We start from the raw sequence: 27,851 nt of genomic DNA, 5'->3' as shown, positions 1-27,851 counted from the left end.
CCGTAATGAAGCGATTTGAAACGGAGCATCAGTCAACAGATTTTCGTTCGCAGTCTCAGTATTTTCAAAAACTTCTATCTCGATACAAGCGTACTAGTATAAAAATTTAAAATATTCTCAAAATAACAACACCGACGTCTCGCCAACCGAACAAAATTTCCGTACACACCCAGTAGATACGAAGTTGATACGAAGCACATGTGCGTATGCGTAGAATCATACAAGTGTTTCCGAGCGAGCTGCGAGTACCTGTTGCTTGGTGGCGTTAACCGGGAGGCAATGTGAGTAAGGCGACGCGGCAGCCAGCGACTTCGGAGAAGTCGAAGAAGACGAGGTGTTCAACCGCTACTCGTAGAGCTGGCGCGGAGTGAGGTAAGGAAGAAGCGTTGGGGCCCGTCGATCGCACGCAGATATGCATGCATGCCCGCTTCTGTAACATGTAGGAAAGGGAACTACGCAACTGGTGAATATTGTATTTATTAGTTAGGCGCGGTTGGCGCACGGCGGCGGCCTCGTCGCCTCTGCTGATTGCTACGATCGCGTCCGTCTCTTCGCCGGGACGAGGAAACGGTGCCGCAGGCGCGCTTTATAATATCATTATCTTGCTCCGGATTGCACGGGAAACGGAGGGAGAAGAACGCGACGCTCTCCTCCGTCATTCATTGTCTGCCAGTCAGTCAGTCAGTCAGTCAGTCAGTCAGTCAGTCAGTCAGTTGGACGGACGACTACCGGGTGGTTGGTTGACGGTCCGTTGGTGATTCCCATCAGGTCGACAGGTGTAGGCGGGCATACACGTGAGTGTTGGTGAGTGCTGTAACGGGCGTAATGATGTCTTTTACACCATTGAGAGCCATGACTCAAGCGATCGACGCTCCGCATCGCCGCGTATTGTGACGACGAGCCTGCTTCATTCGGCACTAGATCGACAGCGGCAATCTCGTTATCGAGAAAAAATATACGATCTTTCACTTGTATGGAATATTATTGCCATGTGTTCGAATATTCGATAGTGTCGAGAGATTGGTCAAACGCAGGCTACTGCGAGACGTCGTATACGTAACACCGCGCTGATACTTCTGATAAACGAGATTGTAGTTTTTTGTTTTTTTTTCCGTTTACTCGTCGAGATAAATATATCGTCTTACACCGGAACCGACATAGATTGCTAATTTCGTGTTGAAATGAAAGACTGAGAAATGGAGTCCTCGAATTCAAACGGTAACGGGGCAACGATGATCAGCGACAACAAAGCCAGTCTTCTCAAGCAACACGCCAACAACAACCGGCTGAATGTGATCGGTAAACAAAACAACATGCGAAAGATGAGCACTATGCCGGAAGAGGACGGTTCAGACGCTGACCCAGACGCCGTGAGTCTGCAGCCGATCCACCAGCATCAGCAAGATCCGGACTCGGACTCGCCGAGCGAAGGAAGAGAAAGAGGTCGCCTCCTCAGCTCTGGAAGTCGCAAAATAATGGTCACACCGGCGAGCATGTCGAGCATAGCTTCGACGAACAACGGCATAAAGCGATCGAGCAGTGGGAACAGCTCGATTGACAGCGTTCACGACGCCAAGCAACCCGCGAGAATTCCGCAATCGCGTCTTGCCGCCTTGGAGGCTGAGCCCCGTTTGTATCGGGACGGTTCAACGCACGGCGCCGGGGGTCGAATAACCCGAGGAATCGAACTCCATGGCAGCCGGCATCGCTATCCGAGCATGCGATCCCTCAAATCCACGGCCGCCGATGACCATCATCAGCACAATCATCACCCGGCTACCAGCTGGGCCTCGATAATTTTCTCCGACGCCGCGAGTCAGTCGGGAAAACCATTCCCAGACTCCGTTTCCATACGATCCCTCGCTTCCATAGGTATGGGATCTTCCGACGGTCGTAAGCTAACTATCCGCAGGGTACCTACTTCCCCGTCTGAACTACTCAACATGGTACATCCTCCAACGTAAGTGAAAACATGTTCGCCTATGACACATTTTTTTAATTTACCTCATATTGATGTGTACCGAAAATTAGGTTTACCGGCATCCCGTGTTTGAAAAAAGCTGTTTGTCTGATCGTCTATTAATCTCGGTTTTCACCGTTTTCGCACTCGCTGAATCCTAATATGACATCAGAACTTCAACATTCAAAGTAACGGATCTGAATTGACGGACTGAACTTCAGAAAACGTCGCCGCGGATTCTTGAGACAATTGATGTGTGATGTTTTTAAGGCCACTGAGTTCAAATATTATATCGAAATTTCTGCAATGTCCACAACTCGTAGGAGGTACCCTTTTCGATAAGAATTCTACTGTTCTTATAAGTCTCCCTGAATTTATTCTCCCTGGACAAAAATTTTGATCCGATATACTGATCCATCATTTTGCATTTTGAAATTCTCATGTCATATTCGGATTCAGCGACCTCGAGAACCCAGGTGTACGAATTTCTGCGAAGATCGTTATTCGATGATTATTGCGGTCGCTAAATTCGAATGTGATCGCAGAATTTAAAAATTCTTGTATTATATTTGAATTCATCGACTTCGAAAACTGCAGGCAGGATTTTTTTTTTTTAAGAATATGCAAGAGCACAAATTGTTTTATCTAAATGCGTAGATACGCGCGGTAAATACTGGTGACATGGCTCTGTTTTTTTGCGCGCATATGCGTCACAGACGGCGAAGGGGTTAAGGAAAAAATACATCCAGGATAAGTAAAAGATAACTGGTCCACCGACTCTTAATCTTGAAATACATATAAAAACATCGGATCAACATATTCTTGACATATGAATAAAGCTAACTTACTGGAGAAGATCGTTGTATCGTGTGTGCAAATCAAGGGCTGAAACAATTTGATTCGTTTAACCCGTTCAATTAGCATTAATAATTAAATGGAATTAACGTAAATACCTACTTATTTGTATGCACAATGCGTACCGCTGCACTGCATAACCGTACTATTATCTTAGCAGTGTTAATTGTCGAGCAAGCTAGCGAAAGCCTCCGTCTAAAGTCGAAACATGCTATTTTGCGGCCTGATTCTAAAGCTGAGGGGAATCCGACATTCGACAGCTTACGCATACGCAGCATATCAAAGTTTATCTCTGAATTCCATACGCTGTATAGTTCTACGTTACAGGTATTACGGTGAATAAAATTCAGAACAAATAGATTCCAATAGGCTTTTTAAAGAGCTGATCAATGTTGGCTCGCCCCAAACTCTTGACATCAATTGCAAAAATGCAAACGTTATTCCATTGGTACCTTATTATTCTTTGCATCATCTGTGGCTTGCTAATTCTCACAATCAGAGACGTCGTCACGTGTATGACCGAGTTTTCGGGGATCCATAGACGTCGGTGTTGCCAAGTAATTTAATAGTTTGTGCAGACATAATATACGAATGCATTTAATTTCACAAAAATACCGACTGAAATTGTGCAACCAATTTTCTTATAAATTTTTCCGCTCTTCAGCCAAGCATCCATTTTTTGGGAACGTGGAAAACCCAGATCTACTACAAATTTCTACTGAGATGATGATAAAAGTTTTACGTGCATTCTAAGGTCCTCAAATTTCAATTTCATATCTTTTTTCTCAGACGAACAATGTTACGATAGTCCATCTTATTGTTAGTCAACGGCATTAGCGTAAGTGGGGATTCTTACTTTGATTTTATCAAGATTTTGAGTGGGAACGTATAAAACTACAATTTCATAAACCAATTCTCTTACTTGTATTTATTCTCGACGACGAAGATTCTTACTTACTGATTCTTTCACGTTTTTCTTTTTGATCATCTAATGAACTTTATTCTTACATCGGTCATGCGGTATTATACATAATGCGAGCATAAGTTCGACTATAGATCACATTAGTTGCTAACTTTTTGTCAGAATCCTTCGCTTTGTCATGGTAATTCATGCTTATTTCGTACAACTTGCTGCTGTCTTTCTGACTCGTGTCAAATTAGCAAGACTAGCTCGTGAGCTCGCACGTGAGCAATGTTTAAAACAGCCAAACATTTAATCGTCTCTCTTCAAACTGTAGATCAAAACAAATAAAAAATTTGATTCTTAATTGACATTTATTTTTGATCATCCTTTTGGAATTCCGTGAGTGAACATATTTTCAATCCAAATTAATATCTCGCAAATCGAACATCGCATTCGATTTCACAAAATAGAGCATGGTATAAAAATGTGCGGCAATTGTTCGGTACTCGGTGGAGTTTAAATAGTTGACGTATAAATTTCTTTCCCGCATTGCAAGACCAAATAATGATTGGTTAATTTTTCGAATGTTGATTATATATTGTGATATGTATTAGTGATTCGGCGTATTGCCATTACAAATTGAGTGTTTATTATATTGGAATTAAGAGTTTTAAACTTCTTTGCATGTGATAATTTTAGAATCAATACCCTCGTGTTGACTCGTGTATATAATTATACTTTGTATTTGTACAGTCTGGTGGATTATTTGAAGTAATTTTCTCTGGTTACCTTCGTACTTCTGCAATAGTTATATGAGAGAGCAAGAATAGGTTAGTTATAATAACTTTCAGTATCGGGAAAAATCATTATTTTCATTGACAAGGTATCTAGTGAAATTTAGAGTGAGTAAAGCGTTTGAAAATAAGTGAAATTGAAACAAACAATAAAAATTTAATAAAAAAGAGTACGTTCGCCAATTAGACTGGCGGTAATAATAGCCATTAGTGGAGAAGAAAGCAAGTATCACAGAAGCATCACAGTTTTTGAAACTGCTGAGACCAGTCAGAAGTACCTAAACTTAGAGTACCTTGGCACATCGTCTTCGGGATATAGTCATACGGAAGAAGAAGAATTGATCCTCTCGGTACATCGAATACGCAGTTTGCCAAAGTATTTTTATGCCAATCAAGCTATACTTCAGTAAATAGTTCAATTATGACAGCTGTATACAGATGAATCAACATCTTAGTCGTGACACTCTGTTCATCATATGGCGCGGTATTTACTTGTGTCGATGTTTTGTCAGTAACCAAATATTCTGACGATTCTATTAAAAATCCAACCAACTTTTGATTTCAGCACCGATGGTGATGAGATTATCTATTAGAACTCAAATACTTGAATAATGCCAAAACTGACTTGAGAGTATAAAATACTTGTTACCTTGTTGTAGACCCAACGGTGTAGAAAACTTCTTGAACCTGCATCTTTCTCATCTCCCGTCTGTCGGAACAGAGATGGTTGAACTTACTACCTGTTTGGAACGGTAGCAAATGTACAAAATATTGTATTTCTGCTTTAATTGAAACATTTGATATATACCTCATTAATTTTTCCATCGAACAACAGTGTTCATTTCATAATTGCTAGGCAGTTAAACAAAGTTACTGCAATCTTATCGAGGGTATTCACTCCCTGCAGAGTCATGTTTGCGAACTTGAACCGACGCAAAAAGAATAAGTTTTAACTCTTGTTTTAACTTCTCTGTTCCTGAGTAAATGTGATTTCACTGAGCCAAGCTACACGATGACTATAACGGGTTTTGGTAATCAATTCAGTTGATTTGAGGTATGTGTTTCTGCTTAATAACCACACCAGCAATCGTGTACCTGAAATTCCGAACGATCGTTTAGACGAAAATTTAAACAGCCCATTCCCTCCAAAGTCTTTCAGTAAAAATTATTCACAAATTGAATTACAAAATTGTCAATCTGTGCTACTTGTAGAGGAAGTTGTACACAGTGTAAAAATATTGCGATATCATCAGTGCGGTACAAGCTGCAGGTTTAAATACTTTGGTGCAAATGAATGTTCACGAATTTCAAGCATATCAGGAATTTGTTTAACCTATGCAGTAGGTTAACGTACACCCAAGAATACTCTGTGCATTTTATGAGTTGTGAGTATACATAACTTTATTTATCTGAAATGCTTGCGTTTTCGCTAAAAGTTCTGCAAAGATTTTACATTTGCAAATCGCGCACCGATAAGTGGGATTCGTTACGATAAACTTCACTCAATGGGCCATGATATAACTGAGTGTACAACCATGACAGTGTCAATCCCTTGTATTACAATTCGTCAAATCTAGGAGATTACACGCGTTTACTATACTGACCAATCAGAGAAGTCGACGCCGAGTATGTCGTCTTGTTAGCAATCGGGCTGAAGCTCAGTGATATGTTGAAAGGTTGAGTGTTTCTAATGAAGTTCGAGTACTTCTGATACGCGAATGAATCAACATTAACAAATCAACAAATTTGAACGACACAAGATAAGATATCCACAATTTGGAAAAAGGTTTTACAATTAAAAAGTTCGAACTTATCGAATTCTTGTGCATTTGCTCCAAGTCTAATTTTTTTGCCTTATTTTATTGTCCATGCAGATTTTCCGAGGTCATCTGAAAAAAAAAATCACATAGGAATCTCCATTGTAGAGTGAATAAGAACAGATTTTTTGTAAGTATGGTGAACAGATCACCGCGTTGTAACTGTACTGTAATGTAAAACATCTCAAATAGTTTGAAAACAATTTGTGGGGATCTGGTGAGCGAGAACAATGAATCTAGAAACACGAGAATCGGATGGAAAACACCAGACTCCAATCATTTCGATCGTTTTCAACATAACATCTTTTCACGAATTGTTGATATATTTATAGTTTGCCCTACTCTTATAAAATTGTATGAAACCCTTCAAATCCCGTGAAATCCCTTGAGGTCCTGTGGCACTCCGTAAGGTACAAATGGCGAATCGCATCACTCGGCCATTTACCTAAGGCACAAGTCCGTACAGAGTGAAAGATTTATTAATAAGGAGAACCCTTCTCTGCGATGTTTACTCGCGCATATTTTCTCCTGCCACATGTAAGCACTTCTGGAGCCGATGACGAGAACGTAGAGGACCATTACGGCTCCATTTCTCAAAATTTAACCTTGACAGGACCCCTAGAGGTCACGTTGACACATAACACTAATTTGAACGTAAAATTTCTTTTCCTTTCGAAATACGAAGTCAAAATTAGGGGTTTTTATTTGGAAAACACAAGTTGACCTTCTGGTAAGTTTGAAAAAAAAGGCCAATGCCAAAGACAAGGTCATAGTTGGGTCAGCCCCTCGATACCGAACAATTTTTGTTTGCAACATTTTTTGATTTACTTGCAATTTTTTGACTTATTCAGCTGTGTAAGTTAAAATGGGACACCCTGTATAAATACAGTGCGAATTGCTAAGATCAAAATGGTCCGACGTCTGCTATATAGTTTAACGCGCATGCTCTACAATCCGAGAGCAGTTGTTTGCTGTGACAACTACGACTAAACATAAATTTAGAAGACAGGTCTCCGCGACTTATGCAGATATAAAATTTTCACACCCGACGGTGTTGAACACAATTGCTAGCGTCAAGTTTCAAAATTTTTGAGGTTACGTTCACGACGGTTGGTCGCCCTGGCGAACGCGCGTTAAACGATAGTAGCAGAGGACGGATCATCCTGTCGTCAGGAATCCACACTGTTTATATATATATATATATATATATATATATATAAGTACAGATTACAGATTATTTATTCCGAAATATCGATTTGCGCGGATGTTCGAAAAGTTTCGAGCGTGCTTTTCATTTGCACCTTCTTACACACACACACACATGATGTGCGTGGTTAAACAAAGGGAAGGACAACAGGATACGGCCGTTATGCATTACTCGGACTTTCACCGACGCGTCGCGGCGTCGCATTGGCCGAAGGCAGAAACTCTGCCCAGGTCCTCTCTGTGGCCCAACGGATTATGTTCATCCAACTCTAGTTCCTCGAAACCAGAACTTATTTCGCTTAAACCGTTGCTGGTGATTTTCCGATACAACATTTTTCCATCCTTTGAAGGAGGCGCTTGACTCTTGACACGCGGAAAACTTTGATTCGACTAACGAAAATTATATTACTTATATTTTTATTACTTATATATGTCGCGACCACGCGACTATTTGTTTATTCATACCCAAAAATATGTTTTCGGATCTTCCATTCGCAAAGAAAAAGAATTAATAATTGTGACAACTATATCTCAAGGACATGTGGACTTTGCGTACATTGAGATGAAGGACTTGTAATATTTGTTAGAGAAGCTTGACTAACTAAAACACAATACAAATATCTCATGGAAAATTTTTTATGCAACACATGGAAGGCTAATGACGAAGTTTGAATCGACTGACTACGATCAAACATTCATGAATCGTACTTTTTTTAAGTTCCGAATATTATTGATGTATGAGGAAATCAAGCATGAAAAACCTCTTGTCCTGATAACGAACTCTGATAGATTTTCGTGATAATGGCTGATTAAATAAGTTAACGCATGCAGTGTTTCGATTTACCAAAAATATCGTTAGACACTTTGTGTTACTCACAATTCTTCGACTGCGAGAAATACGTACAGCGATTATCATACGAAGAAGTTACTGTGACGAATTGCCAATAATCCATGATCGAACGGGTTGCACGATCTATTCAACTATTTTCTAATTCTTCAGATCAATCATTCATGATAGATATCTATATTATTCCGTATTTATTATTTCCAAATGGCGTGAACCACGTGTATAATATCGAATTTGCAGATATTCTGTTATTGACCTAATTTTAAAAATACTATGAAACATATTAGTCGTGATTACTAAATTTTATATCAGTAGTGAGCACTATACGCTCCTTACTACAGTGACACACGACATTGCGGTTTGATTTACTATTTGTCGTGATTGTTAGCGAGATATTCCGAAGTTGCCTCAGCATATAAATATAATTATATATCTGCATAGTTAAGTGCGCCATAATTCTATACAGACCGTAAAATCGACTGCTAAAACTAGATCCATATTATATTTCATAGTTAAAGAAGGGACGGTGAAAAGTAGTGCCAGCGTTAACTATATGTTGAATATGAAAATATTTGTTACAATTATAAAATACACGTAAATTATCTTTTAAGACTGTTATACACATACGTTATATTCTGTAGCTAGAAGGATCAACTATCAGGAGCAGTGCAAACGTGGTTTCAATTCGGATATGAATCTAATTCAAGTCACTTGGAAAATAGTGAATTCGTCCTCGTGTAAAGTTTAGAATTGGCAGTCTAGTGTACTGTAGATCACATGAAGTCACGGCTATATGTGACACGTGACTGGTAATCCAGGCTCACACAGTAAAATATTTCGTGGTTCAATTAAAGAATTATTATTCTCTATCCAAACATGTATATTGTTGCTCGAAAAATAAATATTTTTGCCCGAAGCACAAGCGCCATTTGGATTGAGTAAATTAAGTAATTGGTTCTACTCATACTTTTTACAGCAAATGGTTTGCGCCAACAACGTTTTATAGTCAAACGGTACCTAATCCAACTAACTACGTGATTATCTTTGGCAATGCGATACCACTAACAATAAGTTTAAAAAAAAAATATTCGCTGTAACAATATTTTATCAAGTTACTGTTATACAACGAAAATTTATTTCAGGGCCCTGAAAGAATTATCTTATACAGTCGTTTTATAGTAGACTCGACTGTAAGTTTTTTCAGCATATTGTCAATTGTTCGACGCTAATGTATTGTCTTTTTTGCTTGAACATGTATATTTACAGCTTTGACTATCCAGCCGAGCTGCAGCTCGCATGCGATTTGAAATTTTTCAGTTGATCGAATTGACAAAGAGCGATAAATATTTGCAAATCAGTGTGCGGAGCACTGGTGAGTTTATCGTACGTGTTAGGCCCGTTTCATTTCGTCATCGTTCCGTTGCGTACCGTCTACGTTACTCCCGAATGCGTCGCAGCGTAATTCGAATGCTAATATTGAGTATAATATTATATCAGCACCATTTGAACAGCACGGTAAAACGGATAGACGAACTTCGACGGTGACAAATTAAATCCATCTGTGTCGCGAAAATTATTTTGTCGCTGTCGTCTCTCAATACTACAAGAAGAAAATTATTTCAGAAATGATATAATTTATATATCGTTTATAGTTGTATTATTTGGTTAATTTAGGCGATTTTGTGTTCGTAAACATTTTTAGTCAACATTTTTTATTGATCATAACAAGTTAGGCAATGTATGATTTTGGTGTTCTGTTGATTTTTATACTATTTTCGAAGACGTTAATACATTTTCGGAATAGAACGTTCGGTTTAGGATACATTGGTTGGGCCGTCTGAATGAAAGATTAGCAGAAGAGAAAAAATAATTAAAAATATCTCTAACGATGTTATTTGTGCCAATAATAGTTCACCGTCATTGGGACGAATATCGTTGCTGGAGATTGTTCAATGATTTCTTCTCTCTTACCAACTTTTGATCTGAATGGTCCCTGTCAGAAAATTCAGTATTCGAAATACAGAATTGAGCCCGAAAACAGATTCAAATACCTATTGACAATTATCCAAATGTATTGGAGGGTTTTCTTTAAAGTGATATAGTCGTGACAGTAGCTCTGCAGAATACAAGTGCCGGCTTTAGAATAGCTTTCGTGGGATCTATTCGGTTTAGAGACTTTTGTCACATGCAAACTTGAATGAAATATATTAAAAGACGTTGAGACGTTGAGACGTTGAAGTATTACTTGAAAACTTGAACACAATTTCGGATTTTAAAGATTACGCATTGGTTATCAGATGTACATTTTTATACAAACATTAGTTTTATGCTGTCTGGCCGCATCCGTCTAACAGTCTAATTCGTATTTCAGGCACTTTAAAGAAACTTTCATTAATTACAATTACCGAAAAATCATAGTAAATTGGATGTCGTTACAATAACGGTTTGAATATTGTTATTATTATCCAGAAATTTGCTACGAGTAACTATTTATCGTGATTATAGTTGTCAATACTATTTTCCTGGCTACTGCAACGTTAAAACTGTTTTTTATAGTTCGCTGCGTTTTTTAGTTTATTACAATAAAGCCTTAACATAAATTTATCACGGCACCGAAATCAAACTATCACAATATAGTACAGAATAGTAACATATATTAGATTTTCTGGTTACAGCTAAAAAACACATTTTCATTATTTACCCAGAACTGTATTTTTCGATTAAGGTAAAAAGCCCAAATATTTCAAGAACTGTACAGTAACCACAGTGGAAAATTGTCTTGATGTAAAGTTAAAGTTACTTCAGTTTCATAAATACTTTTTCTAAATATGATCCAGATATAATGTGTCCGCTAATTCCGGGTCTTAGCCAGCTACTGTGTGCTCTAAGACGAGACGTTTGCCAAACCAATTGAGACCATTAGCACGGCTTAGAGCAAAACAAACTTGAAACGAAGGATATTTACTTCGCTGAAAAGGGGCGGCGGATGCTAATCAAAAAAGTAAATCACACCTGACATATCCGTCTGTTCATATGTATGTACAGCAGATGGCTCATTGGTCAGCGTTCTTATATAATATCTGTGAGCTCCCGAGAGGAGAGTTCAGTTGGTGACCGATTTCGATAATCTAACGTTCGTGTGAAAAAACTGGCGAAACGTTTCCTTGAATTTAGTTACTAGCATAAAAGTTAGTTTTTTTGTCGTGCTTTCGTCAATTTTTTCGAAATAAGTAGTCCATTCCAATCGTTTTAATTGCCATGCAGTCACTGTTTCTACCAACACAGTGCGAATCGAGCGGTATTTAAAAATGCAGCGAGGCTCTAGCTTCCGAGCGACCAAGAGAGGCCTGATCATCCAGGACTTACAATTCAAGCGTATCGTTCCAGACACGTAAGTGGGTAATTGGCATTTTAGAACGAGCCGTTTAAACCTAAAACAACCTGCTTGTCCGCACCGAAGAATCGAGTCCTCGCGTGCGTCAATCCTGAGTCGGATAATGTTTACAGCTGGACAGAGTTTTATTGAAAAAACACAACCGTGATTTTAGAATTTTTATTCGGTCTACAATTCGTACCTGCAAAAATTCTCCCCTCGTCTATAAAAGGATCAAGGTGACTATATGAAAAAATGTTTGATTTATCGACAAAAACCATTCAAATCCATTAACGTGTTGTCTAACACATTGTATAATATTTACTCGCAATTGTAAGATTCATAATCAAGGAATATATTGACACGTGTTTGAGAAATTTGATGTAAGAATTGCAAAATAAGAAAAGAAACCTCCTCTTTTACCGACTATTCAGTTAATCGGATTTTACAATTTTTATAATACAACCTTGTTGAACTGTGTAATGCTCTGATGGTCAAACTGATTGTAAATGAGTATGACGTATAAAGTCACATACGCGTCATTTTTATGGAACGTTAAAAGCGAAATATATAACAAGGCTTTGGAGTTTACTGTGGCATTTGACCAAGCTTGTGATATAATTTGCGATAAGGTGTCCAAATTAGAAGACATTACACACTGACATCTCTTCAGTTGATTTTAGTCTGTGAATCAGGGAGGAACACAGGTTTAAAAAAATGTGTGAGACAGTTTCAGTTAACTATCGGTCAAAAAATTTCATCCTCATATTAAGCGCGTGAGTTTGTTTTATTGTTATTAAATCTCTTCTTTTTCACCTCAGCGTTTCATAAAGCAAACACTTGTGATTTTGTACAATGTGAACCGCTGCACGGAAGAGCAAATTCAATAGCGTTTATCCTTTCGAGATTCCAGTCATTGGATTCTCGCTTAGGAAAGAAAGTGTGACAATAAAACAATGCGAGTCCATCATTCGGCGAGGCAAGTGTCCAATAAATAACCCTACAAATGAAAAACATAAGTCAAAGAATACGTGATCCACATTTCAGAGGAAATATCAAGTTACGTGAATCTTCAAACATAAATGCTGCAGAATTAAGCGGGTAACCGCAGATTTGCGAGACTCCCCCCCACAAGGGATCGTGTTTCATGCGGTAACGCAGGAGTAAGAAGAAATAGGAAGAATGAAAGAATAAACACCGTATATACAATTACCACGATGGAAAAGAGTAATAAAATATAATTTCCGGCAATTTTCATTATATACTTCGCTAACTAGTGCTGATGTACTACTTTGCGCATGCACGCTTGAACGTGGATACGTGAGAGGACCTTCTATATGTATAATACATACGTGCATACACGGAGCATTTCAACTTAACTTAACAACCTATTAACGTTCTCTCCGCCAATATGACCCAGGAAATAAGTACATCGTCGGGGTTATAGTAAAAGACAAAAGCACCGTTTGTTATTGCACATTTTTCAAAATGTCGATATTTTTATACCGAATTATTCGCCTGCACACTGAGAGAAATTTTTAGTTCCGGTTACCGCTCAGTCCTTAACTATTTTCATTTTTTACCACAATCGAAAAATATAGTCCCAGGTACAAAATGAAAATTAGACTTGTAGCTATTACCAGAAAGTCTAGTATCCGTTACTATTCTTTCTCATTACGATCACTGTTACTATATTTTTTTCCAACTGTTGCGAATATTTAATGCTTGTGCGATAATGAATTGACGTTAAAGCCTTATTTAACTAAAAAAGTAGAGTAAACCGAACGAAATGATTTTGCGTTGCAATTACCAGAAAAGGATCGACGATAGCGCAAAATGATTAGGCGTACCTCGTTTTTCGTAATTCCAACAATATCCAAGCAGTTTTTTTAACGATACCTGTTTTACTGAATTATTCTAGCTACTACGAAAAATGAAATTTTTCTCAGCGTACATATCCGTTTTTAAAAATTTCAATTTTTGTTTCGATCGTATCGCCGCGCTACAAACCAGGTGTGCATAGAATATCTACAATAAACATAACGGAAGACGACGTTTTCCGTCGCACGACAAATGGGCATAAATTCGCATGTGCGAATAGACAAACAAACGGTGCACATTCTACCGAGTGATACAGTTGGTTTGGAAATGAAAATAATATTAGCTATACGTTACGTGTATGATACAACGATTACATATTACGGAATGCTGCATATTATATCACGCGTCTCTGGGAATGTCACTTCAACTAACGTATATATATATCGTATGGATGAGACAGGGAGGCCTTGGCGAAGACAAATAGTGCAACAAGCGAGAACCGCGCGTGTTGTTCTTACTTGCTCTGTACTTTGTATACCTAACACCGTACCCTATATTTTCCTACGGGCTGCTCGCAGTCTCCGTAAATGATTCTGTGGTAAAAATATCGCGCATAAGATACGACACAGTCGGTCCCAACATTGCAAATAAATTGTCAAAGTTTGATATTTTTGAGAAGATGCTGTATTACTCATTGTCAGTACTTACCGACCGAGTAAAAAGTTAATCAATCGTGAAAATGCCACACAACCGTATAAAAAAGCATCTGTCTAACGTAATAACAATGGACAGACAATGTATTTCTGTAATTGAATTACCACTATTTGTAGCAATAAGTTTACTGGCATTATTCTGGCATAAAACAAAGAAATATTTGGATATGTTTGTTTAGTATCGCTTGCAAAATTGTGCTATATCCGGTATTTTCACCTCAGTGATAGATTGTACTACAGCATACTCTTCACGAATCCAAAATTTTCTCTCGCTAATTCCACCTTAGATATATTACATGTGTTTCGATCAAGATATCTTGTCGTTCTTTTGGGTGAAACGAACTATTGGCATTAGTACAAATGCCATCGGAAACTATCTCGAGTAAAAAAGTTGGAACGGTATTTGAATAATTCCCAGCTTTGGGATTGATAATATAGTTTATTGTTCTTTCAAGGATATTCAACCTCTAATACTAATTCATATTGAAATCCTCGGATATGCTGTGCAATTATATAAATAATAACATGATTTCTTGGATGAAAAATGTCAAGGTTGTGTTCTTCCACGTTGAAATATGAATTACGTAAAAGTTATGAACTCGTATAACCCAGCAGAAAGTTTTCCCTTGTCCTAATTCGAGACCTCAACTTGATTCTTCTGCTGACGAGTGCAAGGTACATAAATCACAAGTCACGCTCTTTTCTGTAACAAGAGGCGCGATGTAACTGTATATCTACAACTATGGTGTACGAGGATCGATTTCTGATCTATCCATCGATCAAGTTTGGAGGAAGAACAAATGAATAAAAATTCATGATGAAGCAATTCAGGTAGTTGATTTCAAACTAAATATAATCTCAAAATATTATTTGAGACAGAACATTCAGTTTCAACGGGAATATGTTGTAGCTACTCATTTTTAACTACGGATTGGATATCCTGGTGCGAGTTTTTGAATTCTGCACAAACAGACTAGTAAAATAGATTTTTCCTGTTTGCATTCAACAATTCACAACTAGTCAAAGGTCGCGCATACTACAGAATTCATCGAAGTGTGACAAGAACTTACTTACTCTGTCGGTATGACGGTAAAACAAGAAATTGTTTTCAGATTTTACTAGTATTCAATACAATAATCGTGATCTTACAATTTTTTAATTGATGAAATGAAATTCCATTTTACTCCTCCGTTCAAGAGTAATTCCAAATAATTGCAATCATATTAATTTACTCGAGTATCTCGAGAGAAATCTGTAAACAGTCCTTACCAACAGAGTAATAGATCACTTAGTTCGTTTATTACCAGTGTGCATAGTTGACTTGAAGAAATCGCGAATAAAGTAATTCTACATGCAAGTCGAGGTAAAATATCCAAAAAAAATTTTAGTTTCACCCAACAATAATGCTTAAAACACATATTCCTATAATTAAATTACCTGCACTTGTTGTAGGAATACATTTTCTGTGGAATCGCGCTACCTGTGGCATTTTCACGCCAGTGACGCGTAGTCTCTGATCATAGTTGAAATAAGTGACATTTTGCTTACTGTCAGTCGTCAAAGACCAAGTATAACATCGTCTTAATACAATCAACGTCAGTGTTGGTTCGTAAAAAAAAAAAAAAAATTAGAAGCAATCATTGAGTATGGAAAATGTTGAAAAATTTGATTGTATCTATTTCCTCTTATCTTTCAGACCCATTGAAGATGACCTCTCGACGTGCAGTAGTTACGACGACGTGGATGCGGAAGATCCTGGGGATTACAGGCAACCAAAGAGGCCTCATTGGGCCAACAAGGTGCAATTTGTTCTAGCTTGCATCGGTTACTCTGTCGGCCTTGGCAACGTCTGGAGATTTCCCTATTTATGTTACAAGAGTGGCGGCGGTAAGCATTCGTTTCTCGTCCAACAATTACTAGGACAATAACAATGTTTCGTTCGTCGCTTAGCGTCTGCCTCGCGAAAAGATTCTGTGAAACTCCTCGATTTCATTTTTTTTATGGCTGCCATCAAGTTCTAGTGAAATAGCTATCGTTGTAATAACCGAATATGGTGCGACTAACTAATCAGTGTTATTGTACCTGCCAATGCTACACTTTCTAGTTATTGCTACTATTGAATTTTTTTATTTAATTTACTGTATTTTTTAGTTAAATCAGGCCTTAACGTCAATTGAATTTTGCGCCAACATGAAATTATCGGAATAGTTTTTGGTTGCAGTTAAAAAACTCACATTCATTTCGTACCCAAATATATATTTTTCGATTACAGTAAAAAATTAAGTAGCTAAGGACTCTACGGTAGCCATAATTAAAAATTTCTATCGGTGCACCGAATCCGCATGGAAGGCTATAAATCTGTAATATAACATGTCTAACGGAAGTCTTCGTACTGATTGTTTTTTTTTTTGCCAAAGATTAAAACTGCCGATGTCAATATTTTTCCCATGAATGCAAATAAATTTCTGTTCAAGAATGAATGAATATTTATGATTATTCATGAGGAAAATTGGTTGTATGATCACATGAATTAAGTTGAATGAGGATAAATATTTTTAATTCAGCACTGTAAATAGATCGTTCTTTAGTCAAAGCAATCTTTTCTTCTCATCGGAATATACATATTTAGAACGGTAAACTGTGTAAACGTTCGCGTGGAACTATAATTGAGGGAAAAAAGTGAAGTAGGTTGGTAGATATTCCAGTGTTAATTGTGAAGTAAAAACGTTTCTTTTGTTGATATTGTATAATCAACTAATTAATCTATTGTAATAAGGTTTAGAGCAATTTTGCTGCGTTACAGCTGAACAAAGCACGGACTATTCCTCCTTCAAGGTCTACTTATCATTGAATGACGCATGTCTATTACCTACAAATAGCACCGGAAACCCAATATTCTTAGAGTTTGACTTGCGATTATTGATTGTACAATGTAGTAAAATGTGTGGGAATTTTTTTTCTATGTCATAGTCATCCGATAAGGTAACCACTGCATACTTTGGTCCGTGAAATGCGATTGTGTCATCCGTAATACTCACTATTAAGTTTCAAACACGACAACGCGTGATTCACGGCAAAAAATCCCCTTTCGTATCGCGATTTGCTTTTATCTTTTTCCGCACTAACAGTGCGAAATTATCGATGACTCGACTTAAGGTAACAAATGTCTGCCAAATGTGTATCGCCGTTTTTTGACTCGTTCTTAATCAGCTTTCAACATTGCGAGGGTGATACTCAACCAGTTGAGAATGAATCGGCTCACAATCAGCTGTTAAGTAAAGTGAAGAAACCGTTAAAAAAAAAAAAAGAAAAAACAATTAACCAATTGAAAAAACTTCCACAAAGATGAATGATAATTTTTGTTTTTTGTATTACCTCAAAAACACTTTGAGCTGAGAATTGGTTATATTGCAAAATCAGCTATTTAAAAAACAAAATACGCTAATAATATTATTCCAATGATTCTGTAACAGTTTGATCAGCTTTCGGATATTCGGAAGGTATTTGGACGCGAGCCCTGTACGAGGTTAATAACACAACAGTTTTTGATTTCTGTCGAACTAACCGAATTATTCCAAATTAGTATTATCACGTAACAACACATTCAAATCAGTTTCTGATTCGACAATTATTCGTGTCTGAATATACATGGAATATGTACGTTTGTAATCGATTAATATCACAGAAGAAGCTGGTGAAATATGGAAGATGTTATAATTTTTAAAATATCTGCGTTACGCGCATACGATATTAGCTTGCCGCGACGTTTCTCGTTACAACGTATTGCGCTATGTAAACGAACAATTCTTGCACGCTGCTTGATTGATTTACAGTACAAGGTAAGCAAACAAGACCTTTATTCGCTATCAACGTTTACTTTGTCACAAGTCCTGTTCACGAATATAGCTATTCATGGCTAATTGAACGTACCAACTATCAGCACGGTTAATATAACAACTATACAAGTAGGTTACAACTACACGAAATGATCAGATATTACGTCGTTAAATTTGGCATTGCAAGCGTGATAATAACTGGTCATTGAGTCCTAATCATGATGGATTTCACATGCTGTTTCATTTTATCTAATCAAAAATTGTCACCTGGTAGACTAAGGAGGTTATCACTTATCGCACTTGTATTACTTATATGATCTGTTATACGTCTTTATGGAATTATTACACAATTCAACAGATAGTAACGTAAAAATATTACCCTACATTTCGTCGATTGATCAGTTACTTATACGTACTAACAATAATTTGGTAGTTTTTTTTCGATTTTAATATAGCTGATATATAAGTATATTTTTTTTCAATCATTTTGCGTTTTGTGCTCCGTACTTGCCTTCTGATTTTGTACTTGATCCACAGTATAATCTTAAAATCTGTAAGACATAATTTCTGTATAACGTAGAATGCAGAATTTTGTACAAAATACCATTTATACGCTGAAAAATACTATTTTACCGTTACTCATAAATAAAACATTTTAGTCTTTTTATTTATTTATTTATTTTTTTTTTGAGTGCGTGTTTCGAAAATTTGTATTTTTTGCAATCACACTGCAAAGAATTCCTTCAAAAATATCAGCCGTTCGAAACATTTCGTTCCAAGTGTCTGGAAATTTAGAGAATTTTCCGCGTATGGATACAGAATTTAAAAAAAATACTCTCCAGGGTTTAAAATTCAAAGAGAAATTCGAAAGAATTTTTTAAATTGACACACAGAGAATTGTGTAATTAAAAATTCTGTATTTTTTCAAAAGCAATCACTGTTTGTTGAAGCTATTCTCTTACTGACCATTGCCGAACTTGACAGAAAATTTTGTGCAAAGTTTTTCAACGAATTATTCATCGTTTTTCATATCAGAAACGTTCTCACCAGAGCTATTTCGAAAATTTCTGTGTTCAGAAAAACGAATTGACAACGCGGCAAGACATCAGATGACACGAAATACAAGAGTCTTAACAATCTAGTGAAATTTGTTTAAAACTCTGAAACGCATGATAAATTTTAGGGAAGTACCTTTATTTTTATCGTAGCTACGTCATAAGATTATTTTATCACTTACCTCTTTATTCTAAAGTTACACCGAATGAGAAATTGACACAGCGGTAAAAAAGCCCATTTCTTTTTTTTCATTCCAAAAGTTTTTCGCGATGAAAATTGGGAACGTTTCGGAATTTTTTACTCCAACTGTTGTTGTTTTGGTGTACCTAACTACTTGGGGCAAAAATTTACCATCTCTCTTAATAATTTGACGTATTACAATGCATTCAATGATGACTCAGTCAACATTGTAATTAGTACCTGTTAAAGATTTCTGTATACCTAATACGTATTTAATCATATTTGCTATCCAATTAGCCGTGAATAACTTGTACAGTTATCTATTCATGAATTATATAACCACTAATTAGTGTCATCGGTTATCATCATCTTACTTTTTATAATTTTATTACGAGATAGTCATGGATTGAGTGTGTTCATCGAATTATTAACGCTGTTCGCAAGCTACGATGATCTCTTTAAAAATACAGAAGTATAAAATACTGGAATCAAAAACAAAAGCATAGATTTTAATTGTACTTCACTTTCAGCCGTTTCAAAACTGTCAAAAACCCAGTAGATTCGCTTGATTTCATTCCTACGATGTCTCATTTCATTCAAAAGACTATTTTCTACAAAGGCACTGAAACGGATTGTCCTTTTTCAGTAGTTAATTGAGTGTTGATCATAATCAATATCGCATATCGGTGCGATGTGTTGTAATATGAACCATTCAATGATGCCATTATAATAAAATGAAGTGTTTCGTTCAATTTTTTGAAAACAGTCTTCTAAGTAAGAACAGTAATTCTACAGTAAAATCGAACGAATCCCAGTAAACCTTTAACCTGCATTTTGAAACGACTTGATTTGAAGCAACGATATCGAAGCTTATCTTTATAAGTTTTGCATAAGTTTCTATTTTTGAATTTTCGAAGAGAATCCTTGTCGTTTCATACGAACATAAAAATTCGCTAAATAATCAACATCCAACGACTATTATATCTTGTAATAAAGTTAAGTAGTAGAAAGTAGGGGTTTTTGATCAACCGATCTCCAGTAACGATTGTTGCACAATAAACGGAATTCGATTGCATATTAATAAGTCAATTAGCCATGCGACGGAGGCTCTGGTATGGTATAATATAATATAATATAATAACAACTATTAATCCGTTCTTTTCTGTAAACGACGGTGAAACTGGTGACGCGAAATTATCGCCGCCTTGTTTCTGTGGGAAGAAGCAAGGTCAGTGGATGTAACTCTTTAGGACGATTTATAAATTGCAGCAGTGTCCGACAGTTTAGCGAGAGCTTCGCTGATCGTCGCAGTCGTTTAATGTAGTTCAATCACGTGCCAAGCGGGGAGAATGAGCAGCTATATTCTCAGGCTGTGCACTCGAAACATTTCCTGCAAGTCAAACTCACGTTTCTGCTCATGTTTTGCATTAAACGTTTAACCCTTTGAGTCATAGCGCTACGTGTTCTTACCACCTATTTTAATATCCAGTTTCTGTGTTTTCAGAGAACTTTCCAACATATTTTTTTTGCTGTTTCTGATAGTATACTAACAAATGTTGTATACTCGAGAGAAATTATTACGATATAATGTAAATTATTATTGTTAGAAGAAAAATTAATTGAACAAAATTGTGAAAATTGACGGAATAATTTATTTCCGAGACAGTTACTCCTCTACACTTGTACATGTTTTACATAAATCACGAGCTTTTGGGGTCGCTGATTACGAATGTGAAATCAGATTTAAGAAATTCAAGATGGTGGATCCAATATGGCGAGCAAGAATTTCAAATTCGATTGAAAGCGGAGAAAAAATCCTATCCAGGGGTTTTTGATATCGCTGATTACGAATCTAAAATCCGATTTTGAAAATTTAGTATAGCGAATCCAATCAGCGACTATGAAAATCGCTGCATCGAGTTTTTTGACCGAATTTGCAAATTCTGTCCACCATATTGGATCAACCATATTGAATTTTCAAGATCTGATTTCAGATTCGTAATCAGTGACCCTGAAAACCATCGAATACTACTTATTTTTTTTACAAAAACTGACTTAGGGTTAAAAGCCATCATGCGCTATGAAATTACTTTCTATTTTTTTATCCCTTTCTTTTTAAATAGACATATTTTTGCAAATTGAATCGTTTTTTCTTAAACTGGAATCGCTTCAATTATTTACTTCATTGTTACAAACACAATTGTTCGTTTCAACTTTGCATTGTTTTCTTTTTTTTTTTTTGACCAATCGATTTTCTCAATTGCACCGAATAACGACTGAACAAACAGTCGAATAATATTCAAAAAAAATTTATTCAATGCTACATATTCGCTTTTTCGATCTTCTGTCAAGTGCGTTAGTTTTGAACTATACGTATAGCGTTCGATTCAACAAGAAATAGAGGTGACCTAAAGCAAATTGGTTTAAAGGGTATACCGATTACGGTTATAAATCACCGGGAACAGTAGTATATATTGCTCCTGAAATTACAAACCATAAATTATTTCTACCGGTGTAATTGAAATTGGTAAAGAGGGGGAATCTGCACGATGATCCGGGATGTAGAACCGTAATGTGCATCGCAGTACGGACAAGGTCATGTATCAAGTTCAGAGTTGTAAATTCCCGCCATTTCCGTTCCGACGTCACTTACTTAATACTTTCAGATTTTTTTTAATTAACTGGAATCTCGAATCCGCTCGTATTACCACTCTTGCGTATTGAAATACTGTTTCTGAAGTTATGTACAAAGGTGTATACTTATTTGAGAATCGGATGTTGTACATCAAGGGGGAGGGGGGGGGGGGGGGGGGGACACAACTTGAACGGTCTAAAATCATAATTGTTTTTGGAGTTTTTTTTTTTTTTTTTAAAGAAAATGAAAACACTTAGGAATTTGAGGTTGAGTTAGTTTACTAGATGTACACAAAAAATAGTTTTTTGAGACGCTTTACACCCTTCAAAGTCCACCAAATTTTCAAAAATAGAAACACGTCCATTGAATGGTCGATTCAATCCTTTCCGTAGAAAAATAAATCGAATTTTTGGAGTTAATTAGTGTTCGTTATGGTCAATTAGCTGTTATATTTTCGGAATAGCTTGAACTAAAGTCGACAGTCCGTGATGTAATGCTTTCATTGGAAATGTATTCGAAAGATGTTTGGATAATCTCGATTTGATCTTCACTGACGGATCGCCATTCCATATTTGCATGAGGTGTGAAAAAGCGACAAAGGAGGATTACATCCTAAAACCACTCGTGCCTGACAATCGCCACTACTAACTTTGTACTTTCTCCGCGTAACCCCAATTTTAACAAGTATCTAGGTAGGTATTTCTGTGACTGCAGAGTTGTAAAATGATTGTAAGTGAAGTATTCGCTATGCTTGCAACCTCAGGCAATTACCTGCAGGTATAATTATTGAAGCGCGTTTAATATTTATTCGTGTATTTTAACCGCATATTCTGAAAATTCTTTGCATACTCGATCTAGGCCGAAGCAAATATAGTGCGCTGTTTTGCCCCACTATCGCCTTTCTACCGCGTATATTGTACGAATGCCAAAAAAAAGTTTTGAAATTGTCCCGTCACGATCGAGCGAATTCTGCGGATATCTTGCAGCAGAGCTTAAACATTATGTAGATAAGTGAATTCACATAAATATAATTTTAAAAAAGGAGCTGCACGGAGAGACTTTTCGTCTTTTTTGCTCTATTGCTCACCTGTAATTAGAGACTGTGAAAATGCAGCGTTAATATCTTTTTTTTTTTTTTTTGGCTGACTCGTAAGAATATTAGACTCTCGCCTTGAAAGAATTACAAATATTCGTATAATATTATAATTAAATGCTTATAAAATTCGCAGTTTGTTTCCTGGAATTATAGTTTAGAGAAAAAAATTTGAAACTATAAGTAAGTGTTTTAGAAAAATTCGAAAATATTGCCGGGGAGGGGGGGATGGTCACCAGTTCGCGCACGAAATGAATCAGGGTGACTAGCGTCAGTAACGTATCAAATTTCCTCACATTTCCCGGTTTTGCCAGACGAAAATAGACATTCGTCCACGACTCATGTCAACCTATTTTTACTAACAGATTCGCTTTTTTTCATGTAAATTAGTTATAAAAATTAGACGTCAGATGTTTCCGTCGTGAGTTAAAATAGTCAAATTTTTCTTGCAATACAGTTTTGCTTAAACTCAATTACCAAATATGTGCATATCAATAAACGCTCCAATTTGAATAAAATAACCCGTGATTAGGATTAGCCATTCTTTCGGAACGTGAAGGTAGAAACATCGACCTGAGCGTATCGACTGGTTTTAGTACTTGTTCGTATTTTTCATAAATTTTACAAGGAGGTGAACATAAATTTAGCAATTCTTACAATTCCTTCAAGAACCATATTTTTTGTCACTCGTACCCCTTTCCTGCTAACCTCTTCAATCTCACGGAGAGTGATTTTCTACATTTCAAAAAATCGGACACTACTGAGGATGAAAATACAAAAATCTTCCAGTATTTCCAGACGCATGCAAATTCCTTAACAATTTCCGGTTTTCCAGATTTCCTAATAAGAAGACATCCTGTAAATGAATAGTCATTAAGAAATGAGTATATTTAAAATATGAATGGGTATAATATTACACAAGTACGCAGAGTAAAACAAACTGAACTTTGATATGACCTAATCTTCATTCTGCTCATTCTTCTGTAACCTTGCTTGGCTTAACTTTTATGCTTAAGGCAATTTAGCAACAAAATTTCGAATTATTCGACTCTTGAGGTATCCTCTGGGTATATTCGCTTTAGCTAAGTTGGTTGAAAGAAAAAACTTTTATAGAATACCACAGCGCGCGTTTTTCGATTGTTAGAGTCAAGTATTCGAAAAATTCCGTAATCTTATCATCGGATAACACGTAATAACGCGACGACAGATTTATCTTACCCAAAACTTGAGAAAAAAAAATAAATAAATAAAATGTAGGTATCTACGTACGAAATATATCAAATCGGTAAATCTATCAGAAAGTCAAGATTATGTCAAATTGCTTGAATTTGCGTTCACGTATGAGGCGTCGCAGAGCGTTGAAAGTATAACATCCCATGGGTTAGATAAAACTTCCTTCCGACCATATTTTTTACTCGAGCATTTGATTGGATTTATTATTATATTCACATTTATTATAGACTCCATGGAATACACGTATTAAACAGTTACTCATTTTCTTTATTTATTCATCCATTCAAAGTTGCTTTTTTCTTTACAATGATAGATTTTACATTTTTTTCCGAAAGTACAAAGTGCACTTACCGTGAATTGACTTAGTCACACCTGGTAAGAAGCGTAACTGGAAGTTTTCAAGCAGGTTTTGGAGAAAAGTTGTTACATAAACAACCCTCTAATACTATTGTGACAAATTTTCTCCCATATTTGACTTGAAATACAGTAAGACATACATGTACGTACCATACAATTTTAAGAGACATGTTAATTGATGGTTAAATCCATAGTGCTGCATTTAGTTTTATAAAAATCTATGATTATGTTTCGTTTTATTTGTTCCAGGAGTATTTCTCGTACCTTACTTTCTGATATTAATAGTATGCGGTGTCCCGTTGCTATACATGGAACTTGCTATCGGGCAATTCACACGTCGAGGTCCAATCGGCGCCCTGGGACAAATTTGCCCTCTATTTAAAGGTTCGTTAAAGCACATAGTTAAACCAACATACCTGCATTCCATCCCATTACGGAGTTCAAATTCACATAAAATGTAACACTGATATTGGTTGAAGGAAGACGGTTGGTGGCTGTAGGATCGAGATAAATTACCGGTGTTGAAAAAATCTTGCATGGAATATTGCCACTTTACATGCCATTGGGTACGTGACTATTAACGTACAGCAATTTTGTATTTTAAGTATTCTTTTATTGCGAAACAAACTTGACATGCGACCAACTGCTTCCGTATAGAACGGACCGTTTCAATTCCTGTGCGATGTTGCACTCTTCCTTGTATTCCATTTACCGTACATATCATTCATGCATATGATAACATTTGACGATAACGTGAATCTTAATTATTTGTTCCAATTTTTTCTGCTTACAGGGGCCGGTTTGTCGTCCGTAGTTATTTCATTTCTAATGTCCACTTACCATAATGTGATAATAGCATATGCCATTTACTATTTTTTTACTGCGTTCAAAGATGTCCAACCATGGTCGGAGTGTAACGATACATGGCATACGAATGCCTGCTGGACACCTGCTATGCTAAATACAGACAATCGCACACGACCAAACACTTCCAAAACACCGTCAGAAGATTTCTTTGAGTAAGGCAAACACAGAGAAACATTTCATTTTTGTATTACGTGCCAGCCCAGGCAGAAAATTAAACGTAGTTGAAGTTTTTATCGATCAAGCATGATTCCAAACTCAACTTGTCGCTGATACTGAGTTCTAATAATCAGTTCCCGAGGGCTGATCGAATCATGCCAAGTTGGTTATAGGCTCAATGCTTACCGCCCTATATTTGTGTTTATAGTAACTCGGTATGGTTGACTACTTGAGCTTTTGATCGAAACAAAGCGCCATTCAAATCGAGGCGCCTAGAAAGTTTAGTTTACAGTGCCCCGAATCGTGATTTTATAGTATGTGCTGCCCGAATAATCCTGAAAATCGATATAAATCCCTGAAAAATGGTGTGTTTACTGAAAACTGAATTTTGCAATCTGTGGTAGCAACCGTGCGATGATTTGTCGTCACAAATAACTGTGCTATGCGGGAATGTCTTGTACGTTGGACTAACCACTGATTCAATTTTTTCAGAAACAAGGTACTTCAGATCAGCAGTGGCATCGAAGAGCCTGGAGCGCTGCGGTGGGAATTAGTTGCTTGCTTGGTAACTGCCTGGGTAATGGTTTACTTTTCCATTTGGAAATCTATCAGGTCGTCGGCACAAGTAAGATACCTTACGGCCACACTACCGTTTCTGCTCATCATCGTATTTCTCACACGCTCTCTAACCCTCGAAGGCGCGGATAAGGGTCTTCAGTATTTTTTCAGACCACGATGGGCTCTGCTGGCAGATGCTAAGGTAACGATGTATAATTTAAAAAAAAAAAGTTGCTTTTTATTGTTTCGGTACTGTTTATTGACGTTTTATTCAAAGTAAAGTACGTATGCGAAATTAGCTGTAATTCGTTTTATTATAAAACATTTCTTAGTTACCAAATGCTATAGTGAACGTAATTATAGTCGTAACATATTTAGCCATTATTCAGCGAACCTTTATAACATGACTCGAATTATGTAGGGATGTAGTTTACGTCATAAATAATATTGTTCTGGGTTTGCATTGGTACCTAGGAGGCGTTTCGAATCGAGTTAGGTACCTTTAAAACATACGACATCTTTGAAAAGCCTCGTAACTGTCGTATCAAGTTTCCAATATTTCACAATTCGGGCGCTTTTATTACTCCATGTAATTCCAAGACGAATGCATGTTTCAAAAGTTTGAAACAAACAAAGAGTATTCGTTGATTCATTTTCTATAAAACTTTGAAGGCACGATACAGAACGCCGACGGAAACATCAGACAATAACATTTCCCAAGTATCCTGCGCTTTACCTGAGATAAATTTTGAGAAACTTTTTCAATTCATGTGCAATTTTTGTGACACTTCAGTGAGTTTGGCGCAGTAGAATATCTGTTGTCTGTTACACAAAGTCAGAAGCCTCAGTATTCGTTCGAAACATTGGTTTTTCACTGGAAAATCACATGCATAAGCAATCAATGAATAAGCATAGTTTTTTCTCTCCAATTGCTGGACGCTAACTTGTAATTGCTGCATTCAGGACAATCTAAGGGTACAATTTTCGTGGAATGACATCATTCTCGAAAGAAACTTAACCGACTAAAAATTTATACCACTATATCGGCTAATCGGAATCACGAAATAAATTTTGTTTTAAAGCACGATTAGTCTTCCGTAGTGAATACTCCTCATTTTCAATACTCCAGTGGTAGCAAAAATACTATTGCACTTTAACTTAAAGTTCAACTTCAATTGGAAAGAAATCATCTTTTGTAGCATATCAATGTGCTACAACATGATTTCACCAATACACACAATTCCTAGAAAGTTCCAATTCTCATTGAAGTCTGCAAGTAGTCTCACTGTATGTTGGTACAGGCCTGTTTCTAAACTGGTAGTAATTCCTCGTCCTGATTCCAATGCACAATGAAAATCAGATTCTTCGGTTGCTTTCCAAAGTGATATTCATCAAAATACATGGTTCAAGTGTTATATAGAGTACGATAATTCATACTCTTGAAATCAAAAGTGTTCACTCGTTACTCTAATGGGCTCAAAAAGTGCACACCGGTGGATGACTGCCAATACTCCATATCACTGTAGAGAGTGGAGGTCAGTAGTTTATTTGTGACTGGGAGGAAATAGCCATACTTTGTAATAGACTTGT

At 36.7% G+C, this 27,851-nt stretch overlaps 1 protein-coding gene across 3 annotated transcripts in view; it reads left to right on the top strand.

Annotated features, from left to right (window-relative positions):
- The first annotated feature begins 528 nt into the window (after positions 1-528).
- Positions 529-27,851, top strand: part of LOC124300622 (sodium- and chloride-dependent GABA transporter ine-like) — a 33,841-nt gene continuing 6,518 nt past the window's right edge. Inside the window, exons 1-5 of one of the 3 annotated variants that reach the window (XM_046754913.1) lie at positions 530-1,960; positions 15,987-16,177; positions 24,930-25,064; positions 25,474-25,699; positions 26,196-26,463. In XM_046754913.1, the coding sequence (XP_046610869.1) occupies positions 1,197-1,960; positions 15,987-16,177; positions 24,930-25,064; positions 25,474-25,699; positions 26,196-26,463 (1,584 nt within the window). In that variant the 5' untranslated portion in view covers positions 530-1,196. Of the gene's footprint in view, positions 1,961-11,498; positions 11,775-15,986; positions 16,178-24,929; positions 25,065-25,473; positions 25,700-26,195; positions 26,464-27,851 lie in introns of those variants that run through there. The other 2 variants (XM_046754915.1, XM_046754914.1) reach the window with 2 other exon arrangements.

This window comes from Neodiprion virginianus, chromosome 3, assembly GCF_021901495.1.
Source record: "Neodiprion virginianus isolate iyNeoVirg1 chromosome 3, iyNeoVirg1.1, whole genome shotgun sequence".
NCBI lineage: Eukaryota > Metazoa > Arthropoda > Insecta > Hymenoptera > Diprionidae > Neodiprion > Neodiprion virginianus.
The sequence above is the reverse complement of the archived record's forward strand: the minus strand, read 5'-3'. Positions and strand labels throughout refer to the sequence as shown.